The 18,834-nt window shown below is 40.4% G+C and overlaps 1 protein-coding gene across 1 annotated transcript in view; it reads right to left on the bottom strand.

Moving 5' to 3' along the window:
- The window catches only part of LOC311117035 (NACHT, LRR and PYD domains-containing protein 12-like), a 41,243-nt gene extending 24,630 nt beyond the window's left edge, over window positions 1-16,613 (bottom strand). Inside the window, exons 1-3 of the mRNA XM_084192031.1 lie at window positions 16,507-16,613; window positions 6,703-6,807; window positions 4,283-4,381 (exon numbers count right to left, since the gene is read on the bottom strand). Coding sequence (XP_084048157.1) covers window positions 4,283-4,365 — 83 coding nt within the window. The 5' untranslated portion in view covers window positions 4,366-4,381; window positions 6,703-6,807; window positions 16,507-16,613. The remainder of the gene's footprint in view (window positions 1-4,282; window positions 4,382-6,702; window positions 6,808-16,506) is intronic.
- Between the last annotated feature and the right edge of the window lie 2,221 nt (window positions 16,614-18,834).

The following is an 18,834-nucleotide window of genomic DNA, read 5'->3' as shown; positions in this document are numbered from 1 at the left end:
AAGTAGTACTGCTAGGTTTTACACAGTAATAATATATATATATCTGCCTCACTCTCAGAGAAATAAGTAGTACTGCTAGGTTTTACACAGTAATAATATATATCTGTCTCACTCTCAGAGAAATAAGTAGTATTGCTAGGTTTTACACAGTAATAATATATATCTGCCTCAGTAGTACTGCTAAGTTTTACATAGTCAAATGTGACCGATCAGCTCAATTTTATGTAGCAAAATTTGACATTTGTGTTTTTGACATTGGATAAAAGTAGAGACTCAGCTAGAAAAAGGTATATCATACACTACAGTTGAGGAACAATGGGAAAGTAATTCTGCTTTGAAAGATGATAAACTTGTAACCTCAATTTTGAGAAAATGGTCTTTGAAAGTTTTGGTTCACCTACTGGAGAGCTCTTCTTTATCTACAGTGGTGTTACTTTGGCAGATAATGTCACCCATCTAAATAAATAGTATATAACTAAACTTATGGTGTTTTTGGTTTATGTCAGTTTCATTGTTTGTTCTGCTATAAATTGTTATGTTATGGTCGTAAGTGGTAAAATGAACTTGAAAATGTCATATTTTGCAATTCTGAGTAATTACTACTTTAGTAAGGATATACTTTATTCAGTACTACTGCAGTTACTAAATAATTCCAAAAGATGGAGGCATAAGATCACGAATGACATTTCAGAAGGTTAGTTTAGTTTTCTCCCTGGATACACCACCACTCCTCCTCACAGGAAAACTCCTGCACATGCATTTTACTGTTCCTTTCCACACTGCTAACGCAAGAGGAACGACTGAAAAAGCATTTAACAGATTTCTGTGAAATAATATAATGATGATTCATGTTTATTATTACCTGTTTTTATACTCATGTTTTGAAATTATACTTCATTACTATAATTATTATCAATAAGCCTGAACATTAATTTAGTCACCTCTGGTCGAGAAAAACGTATTTTCCTAGTACATTCATTGTCAGATTCATCAACTAGCAGCGAGCACTCTGCCTTCTAGCACAAGCGAGGGGGATGTTGAGGTACATTTGCTAACCGCAAGGGTTGCATGATGTAATTTATTGGTGGGCTGGAAGACGCACTCTTGTCTTTTCTATTCCGAGGTTGTTTAATCGCAATATTAGATATTTAAAAATGCATGTATACTAGGGTTGAGGTTGGAGCATCTGACTAGTGATTATTTACCAGGGGTTCAACACCTGCTATAGTCACTATTTAATTGCTCTTCCAAAAGCATCACAGGCCTAATACGAGATATATAGCTAACTAAAGTAATGAGTGACCATTTCAGAAAATCATGGGACACATAGTATTTGGTTGCATGCGGGTGGCAGGTAGCTTAGTGGTTAAGAGCGTTGTGCCAGTAACCGAAAGGTTGCTGGTTCTAATCCCCGAGCCGACTAGGTGAAAAATCTGTCGATGTGCCCTTGAGCAAGGCACTTAACCCTAATTGCTCCTGTAAGTCGCTCTGGATAAGAGCGTCTGCTAAATAACCTATTATATATTTATATATGCTATTTTATGTCAATCATATTGCTGCTTGTAGCCTATAACTGATGCTTCGTGGTCTTATGCTGCCATCTATTGGAAATATTTAGCTATTAAAAGTTATTAATTCACGTTCAGACGTTGGTGAGGCAGCTGAGAAATAAAGTGTATTAGATCAGTCTCAAACCTGCCCCACGCCAATTGCTGGTCACCCAATTCAACCACATTTGAAAAATAAAACAAATGTGTCTTATTTATCAAGTGTTCTGTCTTGCTATTATACATATAATAAAATAACAACAAAATAATTAAAACACTATTTAATACTATAATTGTATTTATTAAGATAATATTATTACTAAAATAGTTTCTAAAAGTGTTCTAGGCTACCCTACCCTAGAATTAGGGGTTAGGGTTACGGCTAAAATAGGTTATAAGTAGGGTAAGAGTTTCTGTATAGCACTTTGTGACATCTGCTGGTGTAAAAAGGGCTTTATAAATACATTTGATTGATTGTTAGGTTTAGGGTTTATATGGCAAAAAACAGTATGGGTTTATAGCTCTTCCTCTTTATGCGCCTCCCTTTGGCCATCTGTGGGTACTACATAACTCATTCATTAAATTTTTTACATTTACATTTTACATATTTAGCAGACGCTCTTATCCAGAGCGACTTACAGTTAGTGAGTGCATACATTTTCATACTGGCCCCCCGTGGGAAACGAACCCACAACCCTGGCGTTGCAAGCGCCATGCTGTACCAACTGAGCTATATGACACTTGCTAGGCTCATAATCTGAGGTAGCAACTGTGTCAGATCTACAAATCCATTAGCTAGACCACCCAATTAGCAAACAATCACCCCATTATACCCATTTGGTTTGCAACTCAGTGAACCTGCGCAGCATTCGCTCAATTTGATGCCTATGAACGAAGATTTCGATGCATATCAAATTACCCAGCAGCCATTTAGAAACAACAAGTCATCAGAATTTTTTTTATTTCTTCATAAAAAAATGTATTCTGGCTGTTTAAATCTGCCACATCTTGAAAAAGAGGACAGGGACATGAGTTTTGTTTAGATTGTACACTTTTTTCTTAAAACAAATATGTTTAACCATGACCAGAAAATGTTTAACGTTTGATGGCTTTGCGCCAGACAACACCTCTTAGACTGTGGCTCACCACAACATGTACTCAGGTTAACATTGAGCGCGCTCGCCAAGTAACCGTAACCTTGTTAATAATAAGTTACCTGAGGTAAACCTACAGTAGAACTAATAGGAGCTGGCAGGGTGAAAAATGCCTAAATCTAATGCCTGTTTTTTCGCGATTACTTCATAACCAGGGACAGAAGGTAATATTATGAAACTGGGCTCCATGGCGGATGCAATTAACTAATTTTATCAGAAATAAACTTCGTAAAAAATGTAACTTGAGGCACACCGAAAATAATATTCAAAAAGTTCAGTCCTTGGACACAGAGGGGTTAAACACTAAAGTTACCGTCCATCTAGTGAAGAGAGGAGAACCGGACAGAGGGATGGTAGGTAGCCAGCATCCGTCAACGAGAGAGGGAGAAGCCCTCCACCGTATTTAACAGGTGGAAGAAACAACCAGGGAGCTCCATCGGTCCACAAGAAATGCAGGCAGCCGGTGATGATGTAGTGGTAGCTAGGATAACTAGGATGCTGCTGGTAAAGAGTAGCTAGCTTAGCTAGCTGTACCGACTAGCTTGGATAGCTAGCAGGTCGTTCGTCTGTCCCTCGAGGATGATGACGAACCCGTTGAACCACAAGATGAAACAAGGATAGCGAGTGAAAAGGATCTGGCTACACTCATACTGTCACTGACCATTACGCAAAAAAGCAAATTGAACAATAAACTTCGGTGTCTCAGCACTGTAACGAACTCCGTCGTTATTTCCCAACATCACCTCAGCCCACTCTGCGCGTAACTGGACAATATCCTTGGCACCAAACCGTACGTGGACGCGGACAGTTCTGTACGGGGACGCGGACAGTATCAGAACGCGGACATGAGCAGAGCCACACAATAAACTAAACCCAGTCTTTACAGTGGCTTACATTAGTAATATTCATTTTTAATTATGTAAAACAAAATGATTCGTTTTTTAAAACAATGTTTTGAGATCTGGGCTCATATCCAAAAAGCGTCTCAGAGTAGAAAATGTGTCGTATAAGTGCTGACAATAAAGCCATTTTAGTCCTACTCTTATGGGTATAAATTAAAGCTATGCATGAAGCCTCTTTATTCATAAGTGTCCCACCTAGTTGGCAGATATTTAGGACACCTCATGAGCTGTACTAACCAGTTAAGAGGTACCAGCAGGTGTCTTGATAATAGAAACATGCAGCGAGTCAGTGGTTCCTGTGCAACATGTAGTTGCTTTGGAGCAGTGGCGACCTGTCATTCAGGGCAGAGCCCCACCTGTTTAGCAGATGCTCTTACCCAGAGCGATTTACAGTAAGTGCATTCATCTTAAGATAGCTAGGTGAGACAACCAGATAATACAGTCAAATATACAGGATACGAACATTCAATTTCAGCTAAACAATGGATATATAGCGTTTTGCAATAAAAATAATAATAATGATATACATCTAAAATCTATTAATTAAACATCTGAGAACAGTAATATTGAAGGTACCCATAAGCAACCATTTCTGATTAAAAAACACATGTGAAAAATTGTGGAAATAGCATTTAGGAAATAAACTCGTAATAATTCTTAAACAAAATTGTCATCTCACCTCTTAGCTTTGGTGTCATGTTCCCCAGAGAGACTCATTTTAGAGGCAGGGCCCCCCTCCTCTCTCTCCCCAGAGAGACTCATTTTAGACCACTGACCCCTAAACAGAGATCCAACATGTTGGTTGTAGTTAACACAGTAATTCTTGAATGTGAATTGTTATCATTTATTAATTATCTCTTACAAAACATTTACTAACAGACATATCGAAACAGTCAGGTGATTTAATGCAATCACATGAATATGTAGTTGTGACATCTCTTCACCATGGCCATGTCACACACTTATTTGTATTCATTAAAAGTCGGGCATTTATTTATTTTTTTGAATCTGTTCTTTTCTAAACATATCTGAGAATGTAGACAGAAGGGCTAAAACAGGCTTGATTGATCTGGGGGGGATCAGTGATCTATACAGAAAGGTTTCTTGCAACAATTAAGAGATTTTATATTATTTAAAGTAGGCTAGGTTATAATGTATAACAGTTTTTTGTTGTTGTTGTGTAAAGCAGATCAAGGTCTATACCTCAGCAAGTGGCGACCCGTCATTCAGGGCAGGTGGCCTTTCCTGTTTTGCATGTTATTGTGGCATTAATACGTGTCACATATCAGTTTGCTAACAATGTAAAACATATATACACTACCGGTCAATAGTTTTGGAACACATACTCATTCAAGGGTTTTTCTCATTTTTTTTTTACTATTTTCTACATTGTAGAATAATAGTGAAGACATCAACACTATGGAATAACGCATATGGAATCATGTAGTAACCAAAAAAGTGTTAAATAAATCAAAATATATTTTATATTTGAGATTCTTCAAATAGCCACCCTTTTTCCTTGATGACAGCTTTGCACACTCTTGGCATTCTCTCAACCAGCGACCCGTCATTAAGGGCAGGTGGCCTTTCCTGTTTTGCATGTTATTTTGGCATTAATACGTGTCACATATCAGTTTGCAAAAAATACAAAAAAATATATATATCATTGAGTTAATATAGCCGCATACAAACATGGTCTCTTTTTTGTTTTCTTGAGTAAGGCAGCTCCAAAATGCAGGTGTTTCAGCCTAGCTCAGTGCTTTCTGTGGTGGTGGGGCAAGCCAGAAGAAAATACGGAGCGCTGCGCCGTGATTGGCTCAGTGTTCTGTCACTCATGGGGACACTACGTCACTGCCAAGTCTAAGGGTAGAGCAAGAAAATTCAAGCCCCTTGGGTGCTGCCACAGAGTTACATTAGAAGTGCCCATCCTAGAAGGTCATTGGCCACAGATAAAATGACGTCAAATCACATTATATCTACAGTAGCTTTGATTGGACTGATCATGTCAACATCATACTTTCAAAATCTTAGCCAGCAGTCATCATCATGAATCAGGTCGACAATCTACAGGCAAATCCTTTTTATTCCTTGTCATATGAAGAGAAATAATGGAGAGAAATGATAGGGCAGCTGTTGGGACTCTGCTGTTGGGACTCTGCTGTTGGGACTCTGCTGTTGGGACTCTGCTGTTGGGACTCTGCTGTCGGGAGTCTGCTGTTGGGACTCTGCTGTTGGGACTCTGCTGTTGGGACTCTGCTGTCGGGACTCTGCTGTTGGGACTCTGCTGTCGGGACTCTGCTGTCGGGACTCTGCTGTCGGGACTCTGCTGTCGGGACTCTGCGGTTGGGACTCTGCTTTATGTAGGCCCTAACAGTTTGTGGCCACCGTTTCTCACCATTATAGTGCAATGAATGTATTGTTTAGTGTTGTGTTGTGGAGTGGCTTTGCTGGCATGCATCCCCCTTTATTTATGTTTTGCCCCACCAAGATTGACATGCTAAAATCGCCACTGACCTCAGCTATAGCCTAGATGACCAGCCTAAACCTGTTCAGATCAGTTCCCATAACGTTCTAACAGTAACAGTAGCAGGAGCCTAGTCCTGATACAGATGGAGGTCTATACCTCAGCTATAGCCTACATATCCTAGATGACCAGCCTAAACCTGTTCAGATCAGTTCCCATAACGTTATAGACCTACCAGTAGCAGGAGCCTAGTCCTGATACAGATGGAGGTCTATACCTCAGCTATAGCCTACATATCCTAGATGACAAGCCTAAACCTGTTCAGATCAGTTCCCATAACGTTATAGACCTACCAGTAGCAGGACAGAGCTTGTAGCCTAGGCATGGTATTTTACACACCATTTCCAACGGAGACTATCAGGTTTGTCAGCATGATATGTGATCATAGCTCAAACCTACTCTGACTATTGAATGTCTGAAGTCGACCTAACCTTATAATAGTTTGTAGTTTAGCCTTACCAGGGTCTGCCCGTCTTTCCTACATATCAACACATTTATCTGACTTCTAATGTTACCGAGAAATACATGCCACAGTTTCAACAGCCATTGTGTAACTGCGTAGGCTACACACTTACTTTCACGTTCATATGAGGAAATCACATAACTTCTTACAGTCGCTGGTTCAGCCGCCTGTTCTCTTGCAGATGAAGTAGCTTTTATAGGCGACTCATTCAACCAGCCTAAACAACAGTAAATAAAAGATGTCAAATGGTCAAAAGTCAATCCTGATATAGCCATGTACATCAAAGAGAGGTGTATTGCTACAGATGTAGGATCTTAATTTTAGCCAGTTTGCTACAGCAGGAAAATAATCCTGCAGCAACAGGACATTTGAATTATTATGTGGATTATAATTAATGAACATTTATTTTAATAGAAAAGTGGAATTGATCATCTTCAGAAACCTTTTTTAAAGCTTAAATATACTCAAATACACTACAAGTTTTAGTTCTCTTGCAACAGGGTGATCAAATTAAGATCCTACATCTGTACAGAGATTATGTTTTTATCTAAATAAGGCAGTTTGAGTTAGTAGCAATAACGTTGCAACTGTCAGCTGCTGTAAACCTATGTGATTGGATGTTATAGACCCCATCTGAACAGTTTCTTTCCCCATGCTGTAGCCCTCACCAACTGGCCATCTGGCCCATAGAGACTAAAGGACTATACACTCTATGCTGCACACCACATCAAGCCATCTCTGAACTGTACACTACCATCTGGCCCATAGAGACTAAAGGACTATACACTCTATGCTGCACACCACATCAAGCCATCTCTGAACTGTACACTACCATCTGGCCCATAGAGACTAAAGGACTATACACTCTATACTGCTCAACACATCAAGCCATCTCTGAACTGTACACTACCATCTGGTCCATAGAGACTAAAGGACTATACACTCTATGCTGCACACCACATCAACCCATCTCTGAACTGTACACTACCATCTGGTCCATAGAGACTAAAGGACTATACACTCTATGCTGCACACCACATCAAGCCATCTCTGAACTGTACACTACCATCTGGTCCATAGAGACTAAATGACTATACACTCTATGCTGCTCACCACATCAAGTCATCTCTGAAGTGTACACTAAATAACTGAACTATACGGCATTAGCACTCTGTTCATCTCTCTTAAATATATTTATACTGGTACTGTATATGTGGACATCCACTGTATATCAACTGTATATCCACTGTACTGTATATCTGTATATCAACTGTATTCCCAATGTACTATATATCTGTATATCAATTGTATTCCCACTGTACTGTATATCTGTATATCAACTGTATACCCACTGTACTGTATATCTGTATATCAACTGTATTCCCACTGTACTGTATATCTGTATATCAACTGTATTCCCACTGCACTGTATATCTATATACCAACTGTATACCCACTGTACTGTATATCTGTATATCAACTGTATACCCACTGTACTGTATATCTGTATATCAACTGTATTCCCACTGTACTGTATATCTGTATATCCACTGTATTCCCACTGTACTGTATATCTGTATATCAATTGTATTCCCACTGTACTGTATATCTGTATATCAACTGTATACCCACTGTACTGTATATCTGTATATCAACTGTATTCCCACTCTACTGTATATCTGTATACCAACTGTATTCCCACTGTACTGTATATCTGTATATCAACTGTATACCCACTGTACTGTATATCTGTATACCAACTGTATTCCCACTGTACTGTATATCTGTATACCAACTGTATTCCCACTGTACTGTATATCTGTATACCAACTGTATACCCACTGTACTAATTATGTGTACAGATGTAGGATCTTAATTTGAACACGGGTAGCCTGTGATATTAATATTGTAGAAAACAGGGGGGCAGGGCAGTGAACCCAGGTCGCTGGCGTAAAAGGCAAACACCCTAAGCATCGCAGCAGTAGGGTTAAACTTAATTATAACCTGTCTATAGGGTTAAACCTAATTATAACCTGTCTATAGGGTTGAACCTAATTATAATCTGTCTATAGGGTTAAACCTAATTATAACCTGTCTATAGGGTTGAACCTAATTATAACCTGTCTATAGGGTTGAACCTAATTATAACCTGTCTATAGGGTTAAACCTAATTATAACCTGTCTATAGGGTTGAACCTAATTATAATCTGTCTATAGGGTTAAACCTAATTATAACCTGTCTATAGGGTTGAACCTAATTATAATCTGTCTATAGGGTTAAACCTAATTATAACCTGTCTATAGGGTTAAACCTAATTATAACCTGTCTATAGGGTTGAACCTAATTATAACCTGTCTATAGGGTTAAACCTAATTATAACCTGTCTATAGGGTTAAACCTAATTATAACCTGTCTATAGGGTTAAACCTAATTATAACCTGTCTATAGGGTTAAACCTAATTATAACCTGTCTATAGGGTTAAACCTAATTATAACCTGTCTATAGGGTTACACCTAATTATAACCTGTCTATAGGGTTAAACCTAATTATAACCTGTCTATAGGGTTCAACCTAATTATAACCTGTCTATAGGGTTAAACCTAATTATAACCTGTCTATAGGGTTAAACCTAATTATAACCTGTCTATAGGGTTAAACCTAATTATAACCTGTCTATAGGGTTAAACCTAATTATAACCTGTCAATAGGGTTAAACCTAATTATAACCTGTCTACATGGTTAAACCTAATTATAACCTGTCTATAGGGTTAAACCTAATTATAACCTGTCTACAGGGTTAAACCTAATTATAACCTGTCTATAGGGTTAAACCTAATTATAACCTGTCTATAGGGTTAAACCTAATTATAACCTGTCTATAGGGTTAAACCTTATTATAACCTGTCTATAGGGTTAAACCTAATTATAACCTGTCTATAGGGTTAAACCTAATTATAACCTGTCTATAGGGTTAAACCTAATTATAACCTGTCTATAGGGTTAAACCTAATTATAACCTGTCTATAGGGTTAAACCTAATTATAACCTGTCTATAGGGTTAAACCTAATTATAACCTGTCTATAGGGTTAAACCTAATTATAACCTGTCTATAGGCTTAAACCTAATTATAACCTGTCTATAGGGTTAAACCTAATTATAACCTGTCTATAGGGTTAAACCTAATTATAACCTGTCTATAGGGTTAAACCTAATTATAACCTGTCTATAGGGTTAAACCTAATTATAACCTGTCTATAGGGTTAAACCTAATTATAACCTGTCTATAGGGTTAAACCTAATTGTAACCTGTCTATAGGGTTAAACCTAATTATAACCTGTCTATAGGGTTAAACCTAATTATAACCTGTCTATAGGGTTAAACCTAATTATAACCTGTCTATAGGGTTAAACCTAATTATAACCTGTCTATAGGGTTAAACCTAATTATAACCTGTCTATAGGGTTAAACCTAATTATAACCTGTCTATAGGGTTAAACCTAATTATAACCTGTCTATAGGGTTAAACCTAATTATAACCTGTCTATAGGGTTAAACCTAATTATAACCTGTCTATAGGGTTAAACCTAATTATAACCTGTCTATAGGGTTAAACCTAATTATAACCTGTCTATAGGGTTAAACCTAATTATAACCTGTCTATAGGGTTAAACCTAATTATAACCTGTCTATAGGGTTAAACCTAATTATAACCTGTCTATAGGGTTAAACCTAATTATAACCTGTCTATAGGGTTAAACCTAATTATAACCTGTCTATAGGGTTAAACCTATTGCTGCGATGGGAATTGTAACCTGGCTCACACTGCCCCCTATAAAAGCAAGTCCCGTGCTTCGACTACTCAGACCCCTCACACATCCGGGCCGTGCATTCTGATGGCCTCACAGACACCATACTACTTCTGACACCAATGTAGCAAACAGCGGGGCAGGGAAGCGAACCCAGGTTGCACGTGTAAAAGGCAAACAACCTACGCATCGCACCAATAGGGTTAACCCACATGGTGGGAATTGGAATGTGGCTCACACTGCCCCCTCCGACCAGGAAGTCGACTACTCACACGTCCGGGCCGTGCGTTCTGATGGCCTCACAGCCGCCATTCCACTTCTGACACCAATGTAATTCTCTGGCAACAGCTCTGGTGGACATTCCTGCAGTCAGCATGCCAATGGCACGCTCCCTCAAAACCTGAGACATCTGTGGCATTATGTTTTGTGACAAAACTGCACATTTTCGAGTGGCCTTTTATTGTCCCCAGCACAAGGTGTACCTGTGTAATGATCATGCTGTTTAATCAGCTTCTTGATATTCCACCCCTGTCAGGTGGATGGATTATCTTGCCAACGGATAAATGCTCACTAACAGGGATGTTAACAAATGTGTGCACAAAATCGGAGAGAAATATGCTTTTTGTGCATATGAAACATTTCTGGGATATTTTATTTCAGCTCATGAAACATGGGACCAACACTTTACATGTTGCGTTTATACACTGCTCAAAAAAAATTAAGGGAACACTAAAATAACACATCCTAGATCTGAATGAATGAAATAATCTTATTAAATACTTTTTTCTTTACTTAGTTGAATGTGCTGACAACAAAATCACACAAAAAATATCAATGGAAATCAAATTTATCAACCCATGGAGGTCAGGATTTGGAGTCACCCTCAAAATTAAAGTGGAAAACCACACTACAGGCTGATCCAACTTTGATGTAATGTCCTTAAAACAAGTCAAAATGAGGCTCAGTAGTGTGTGTGGCCTCCACGTGCCTGTATGACCTCCCTACAACGCCTGGGCATGCTCCTGATGAGGTGGCGGATGGTCTCCTGAGGGATCTCCTCCCAGACCTGGACTAAAGCATCCACCAACTCCTGGACAGTCTGTGGTGCAACGTGGCGTTGGTGGATGGAGTGAGACATGATGTCCCCAGATGTGCTCAATTGGATTCAGGTCTGGGGAACGGGCGGGCCAGTCCATAGCATCAATGCCTTCCTCTTGCAGGAACTGCTGACACACTCCAGCCACATGAGGTCTAGCATTGTAATAATAATATAATAAAATATGCCATTTAGCAGACGCTTTTATCCAAAGCGACTTACAGTCATGATTGTCTTGCATTAGGAGGAATCCAGGGCCAACCGCACCAGCATATGGTCTCACAAGGGGTCTGAGGATCTCATCTCGGTACCTAATGGCAGTCAGGCTACCTCTGGCGAGCACATGGAGGGCTGTGCGGCCCCCCAAAGAAATGCCACCCCACACCATGACTGACCCACCGCCAAACCGGTCATGCTGGAGGATGTTGCATGCAGCAGAACGTTTCCACAGCGTCTCCAGACTCTGTCACGTCTGTCACATGTGCTCAGTGTGAACCTGCTTTCATCTGAGAAGAGCACAGGGCGCCAGTGGCGAATTTGCCAATCTTGGTGTTCTCTGGCAAATGCCAAACGTCCTGCACGGTGTTGGGCTGTAAGCACAACCCCCACCTGTGGACGTCGGGCCCTCATACCACCCTCATGGAGTCTGTTTCTGACCGTTTGAGAAGACACATGCACATTTGTGGCCTGCTGGAGGTCATTTTGCAGGGCTCTGGCAGTGCTCCTCCTGCTCCTCCTAGCACAAAGGCGGAGGAAGCAGTCCTGCTGCTGGGTTGTTGCCCTCCTACGGCCTCCTCCACGTCTCCTTATGTACTGGCCTGTCTCCTGGTAGCGCCTCCATGCTTTGGACACTACGCTGACAGACACAGCAAACCTTCTTGCCACAGCTCGCATTGATGTGCCATCCTGGATGAGCTGCACTACCTGAGCCACTTGTGTGGGTTGTAGACTCCACTAGAGTGAAAGCACCGCCAGCATTCAAAAGTTACCAAAACATCAGCCAGGAAGCATAGGAACTGAGAAGTGGTCTGTGTTCACCACCTGCAAAACCAGTCCTTTATTGGGGGTGTCTTGCTAATTGCCTATAATTTCCACCTGTTGTGTATTCCATTTGCACAACAACATGTGAAATGTATTGTCAATCATTGTTGCTTCCTAAGTGGACAGTTTGATTTCACAGAAGTGTGATTGACTTGGAGTTACATTGTGTTGTTTAAGTGTTCCCTTTATTTTTTTGAGCAGTGTATTTTTGTTCAGTATAGATAAAAACACAAAGCTTCCAGCAGAGGTCAGTGCTCTTCTGACAGCTGTCAGATGGTAGTGTGATGTCCGAAGCGTCGACAGTCATCATCACGTAGTATTGTTACTTTGATACAAGCATTGATACGTTGTGTCGAATCAGTAGTGCTTTGAAAACTGCAACGGCACATCGGAGCTCCGGTATTAATCGTCCAATCCCTAGTGTCCACTGAATGTTGACTAGCAACAAGAAAGTGGTACCTAAAAGACACCCACCATGAGTGCCCATTGAAGTGGCTCCAGACGAGGACATCTGAAATAAAAACCCTCCAACTTACAATATGGAGTAAAAAAACAAGTGGAGCAAACCAGACCAAACCAAACCAAACCAGACCAAATCAGACCAGACCAAATCAGACCAGACCAGACCAGACCAAACCAAACCAGACCAAACCAAACCAGACCAAACCAGACCAAACCAGACCAGACCAAACCAGACCAAACCAAACCAGACCAGACCAAACCAAACCAGACCAAACCAAACCAGACCAAACCAGACTAAACCAGACCAAACCAAACCAAACCAAACCAGACCAAACCAGACCAAACCAGACCAAACCAAACCAGACCAAACCAGACCAAACCAGACCAAACCAAACCAAACCAAACCAAACCAGACCAAACCAGACCAAACCAAACCAAACCAGACCAAACCAGACCAAACCAAACCAAACCAAACCAGACCAAACCCTGGGAGATACAAGACAGAAAGACTTTGTTCATCAACTTAAAGAAGCAGAGCTACAAAGAGGTGCCAGTCTTCTAACATCTCTAAGGCCAACCAGAACACTGGACCAGCTGCTCTTCAATATCACATAACAGATGGAACCCTTCTGACTAAAGAGATGACAAGCCAGCACAGGCATAAGCATACTGTCTATTGAGGTGGCGCCAAGAGGTGCGGCCAACATGCTAACGTCCAACCTCAAAATATAAATGGAAATACCAAAGCCTGTAACAACATGTAGTCGTGACTGATATCTTTCACCTCATCTCCATGTTACTATTTGTTTAGGTAGTTATAGACAGTGCAGCAACACAAGGCCACATTCCTCTCAACCGTTTCACTCTCTCATGCTAGTGTATTTATTAAAAGTACACTATTTCTTTCAATCTGTTCTTTTCTAAACGTATCTGAGAATGTAGACAGAAGGGCTAAAACGGGCATGATTGATCTGAGGGGAAATCATTGATATATTCAGAAAGTATTTTTGCAACAAGTAGGAGATTTATATTATGTAAAGTAGGCTAGGATATAATATATAATAGCGGTTTGTTAGTGATATGCAGATGGAGGTCTAAGCCTCAGCTATAGCCTACATATCCTAGATGACCAGCCTAAACCGGTTCATATCAGTTCACATAGGCTATCAGTAGCAGGATTGATCACCTACAAATCGGTTTCCAGTCCAAATAACAGGGCATGTAGCCTAGGCCAAATATTTTCAAAACATTTCCTAAAGAGACCACCCGGGCCCGGTTTCCCTAAAGCACCTGAAGGCTAAGTTAATCGTTAGAACCTTTGTAGGAGTATTGTTAAATCTCCAAGCTGTTTCCCAAAACCATTGTTTCTTTATTTTTACTATTTTCTACATTGTAGAATAATAGTGAAGACATCAAAACTATGAAATAACACATATGGAATCATGTAGTAACCAAAAAAGTGTTAAACAAATCAAAATATATTTTATATTTGAGATTCTTTAAATAGCCACACTTTGCCTTGATGATAGCTTTGCACACTCTTGGCATTCTCTCAACCAGCTTCACCTGGAATGCTTTTCCAACAGTCTTGAAGGAGTTCCCACATATGCTGACCACTTGTTGGCTGCTTTTCCTTCACTCTGCCGTCCGACTCATCCCAAACCATCTCAATTTGGTTGAGGTCAGGGAATTGTTGAGGCCAGGTCATCTGATGCAGCACTCCATCACTCTCCTTCTTGGTAAAATAGCCCTTACACAGTCTGGAGGTGTGTTGGGTAATTGTCCTGCTGAAAAACCAATGATAGTCCCACTAAGCGCAAACCAGATGGGATGGCGTATCGCTGCAGAATGCAGTGGAAGCCATGCTGGTTAAGTGTGACTTGAATTCTAAATAAATCACAGACAGTGTCACCAGCAAAGCACCCCCACACCATAACACCTCCTCCTCCATGCTTTACGGTGGGAACTACACATGCCGAGATCATCCGTTCACCCACACCGCTTCTCACAAAGACACGGCGGTTGGAACCATAAATCTCAAATTTGGACTCTAGACCAAAGGACTAATTTTGACCGGTGTAATGTCCATTGCTCGTGTTTCTTGGCCCAAGCAAGTCTCTTCTTATTATTGGTGTCCTTTAGTAGTGGTTTCTTTGCAGCAATTCGACCATGAAGGCCTGATTCACACAGTCTCTTCTGAACAGTTGATGTTGAGATGTGTCTGTTACTTGAACTCTGTGAAGCATTTGTTTGGGCTGCAATTTCTGAGGCTGGTAACTCTAATGAACGTATCCTCTGCAGCAGAGGTAACTCTGGGTCTTCCATTCCTGGGGCAGTCCTTATGAGAGCCAGTTTCATCATAGCGCTTGATGGTTTTTGCGACTGCACTTGAAGAAACTCTCAAAGTTCTTGAAATGTTACGTATTGACTGACCTTCATGACTTAAAATAATGATGGACTTTCATTTCTTTTTGCTTTTTTGAGCTGTTCTTGCTATAATATGGACTTGGTCTTTTACCAAATAGGGTTATCTTCTGTATACCCCCCTACCTTGTCACAACACAACTGATTGGCTCAAAAGCATTAAGGAAAGAAATTCCACAAATTAACTTTTAAGAAGGCACACCTGTTAATTGAAATGCATTCCAGGTGACTACCTCATGAAGCTGGTTGAGAGAATGCCTAGAGTGTGCAAAGCTGTCATCAAGGCAAAGGGTGGCTATTTGAAGAATCTCAAATATAAAATATATTTTGATTTGTTTAACACTTTTTTGGTTACTACATTATTCCATATGTGTTATTTATAGTTTTAATGTCTTCACTATTATTCTACAATGTAAAAATTAGTAAAAATAAAGAAAAACCCTGGAATGAGTAGGTGTGTCCAAACGATGTCGGGAAGATTATGATATCAATAGTGTAGAAAACAGCGGGCAGGGCGGTAAACCCAGGTCGCTGGCGAAAAAAGGCAAACACCCTACGCATCGCAGAAATGGGAATTGTAACCTGACTCACACTGTCCCCTACAAAAGTCCTGTGCTTCGACTACTCAGACCCCTCACATGTCCGGGCCATATATTCTGATGGCCTCACAGACACCATACCACTTCTGACACCAATGTAGCAAACAGTGGAGCAGGGAAGCGAACCCAGGTTGCACGTGTAAAAGGCAAACAACCTACGCATCGCGCTGTTGGCGCCAATTGGGTTACTTGGTTGGAATTGTGACGTGGCTCACATAGCAAGGATCGCTACACTATAGTAAAACTATGATACAATTACAGTTATCATATGAAATATTAAATGTAGAACTATAATATATGTATATATTGAATTTGACTTGCCCACATTCAGTTAGCTCCATTTTGTATGATTAAACTGACACGTACCTGTCTCAGTAGAAGTCGACTGTTAGGTCTGAGTGTTTTACTTCCATTCAGTACTAAAATTACACCATACATTACATTTCTCTACACACTTTATAATAATCCCTGGAAAGATTCTCACCTTGTAGCCTGAATTCACAACCAGAACATGTCAAGTCATTGAGATATCTACTGTTCTGCTGAGAGAGCACCTTCCTGATGACTAGCACTCTGTGTATTCTTATGGGTGAAGTCTGATCTGGAATGTGAAGCTAACTGAAATGTAGATAAGCTTTGAAAAAACAGTATATCTAGCTTGCATCATAGTCCACCCCTTAGGCTACATACAGGTTACAGCATGAGGCAGGCATCAACAGCCGAGTTGTAGGCTACTACCTGGGTCGTGTTCATTAGTTTACTCTGCAGCCAACAGTTTTAAAATGTTGCATAAACAGTTTACTCCAAACGCTGTACAACGTGACCTAAACGGTTTCTGTTGCCAAACGTTTTGCTACGGTGGGCACTAATGAATAAACACAACCTGTTTTGAGGAAGTGTAAGTTGTTGTTAGTCTTTCCACAGTATTTATTTGTCTCTCTTTCACACAACATACCTTCCTGAGTGAAAAGCGTTAACAGTAGATTAGAAAGAGAAAATGTTGTTGCTTGTTGTGTTTTAAGCCTGTTTTGAGAAGACAAGTCTATAGACCTATGATACAGTACACTCTTAGAAAAAAGAGTTCCAAAAGGGTCCTCTGGCTGTCCCCATAGGAGAACGCTTTTGGGTTCCAGGTAAAACCCTTCTGGCTTCCATGTAGAACCCTCTGTGGAAAGGATTCTTCATGGAACCCAAAAGGGTTCTACCTAGGACCAAAAAGGGTTCTACAAAGGGTTCTCCTATGGGGACAGCAAAATAACCCTTTTAGATTCTAGATAGTGTAGGAGCGATCACCCTGGGGCACACAGATGGAAACAGAACGAATTCACCCCACGCATCTAATTTATATCCAAAACATTTTAAGGAGAGTAGGCCTATTATAACACTGTCCACAAAACATATAATCAACTATATGAATACACATAACAATATCATCAACTATATTAATACACATAACAATATCATCAACTATATTAATACACATAACAATATCATCAACTATATGAATACACATAACAATATCATCAACTATATTAATACACATAACAATATCATCAATATCAACAATCGTCGTCTTACCTTTTATATGTCTCTCAATAGAAGTAGAGTCTGGAATGATCATTCGGTGGTGGAAAGTTCCTTTAGTTTGTTCTGCTCATTTCCATATCAGGTTCTACCTGTTCTCTCTCCCACTCCCTGTCTCTTTATAGCTCTTACAATGTGCCTTGGCAAACATTCTACAAGGGTCTGGAACTCCAAATGTAGTTCTGATTTAGTGTTCCAAATGAAAACAATTTGATTAAACTGGTTAATATGGTTAAAATACATTAAGACTGAGTAATGCTGTGATTGTTTTTATTATTTTGTATTGAAATGTTTGACTTTATTTTCCCTATGTCCTTTCAATATAGGAACAATTTTTGAAATGACAGCCTTCTGTAAATATGGACAAAAGTCTATGGATTCATTTGATGGTATGTGTCTTGCAACATTATGTCCCGAGTGGCACAGTGGTCTAAGGCACTGCATCGCAGTGCTAGCTGTGCCACTAGAGATCCTGGTTTGAATCCAGGCTCTGTCGTAGCCGGCCGCGACCGGGAGACCCATGGGGCGGCGCACAATTGGCCCAGCGTCGTCCAGGGTACATTTACATTTACATTTTAGTCATTTAGCAGACGCTCTTATCCAGAGCGACTTACAGTTAGTGAATACATATTTTTTTATATATACTGGCCCCCCGTGGGAATTGAACCCACAACCCTGGCGTTGCAAACGCCATGCTCTATCAACTGAGCTACATCCCTGCCGGCCATTCCCTCCCCTACCCTGGACGACGCTGGGCCAATTGTGCGCCACCCATGAGTCTCCCGGTCGCGGCCGGCTGCGACAGAGCCTGGATTCGAACCAGGATCTCTAGTGGCACAGTTAGCACTGCGATGCAGTGCCTTAGACCACTGCGCCACTCAGGAGACGGGTTAGGGTTAGGGTTAGGGTTAGGGTTAGGGTTAGGGTTAGGGTTAGGGTTAGGGTTAGGGTTAGGGTTAGGGTTAGGGTTAGGGTTAGGGTTAGGGTTAGGGTTTGGCTGGCAGGAATGTAGCTCAGTTGGTAGAGCATGGCGTTTGCAACGCCAGGGTTGTGTGTTCGATTCCCACGGGGGGCTAGTATGAAAAATGAAAAATAAAATAATGTATGCACTCACTAACTGTAAGTTGCTCTGGATAAGAGCGTCTGCTAAATAACTAAAATGTAAATGTAAAATGACAGGTTGAGAAACACTGCATCTTCCTAGGTGCATATGTGAGAAGGAACGCAA

Source organism: Coregonus lavaretus, assembly GCF_964263955.1.
Source record: "Coregonus lavaretus genome assembly, contig: HAP1_SCAFFOLD_1347, whole genome shotgun sequence".
NCBI lineage: Eukaryota > Metazoa > Chordata > Actinopteri > Salmoniformes > Salmonidae > Coregonus > Coregonus lavaretus.
The sequence above is the reverse complement of the archived record's forward strand: the minus strand, read 5'-3'. Positions and strand labels throughout refer to the sequence as shown.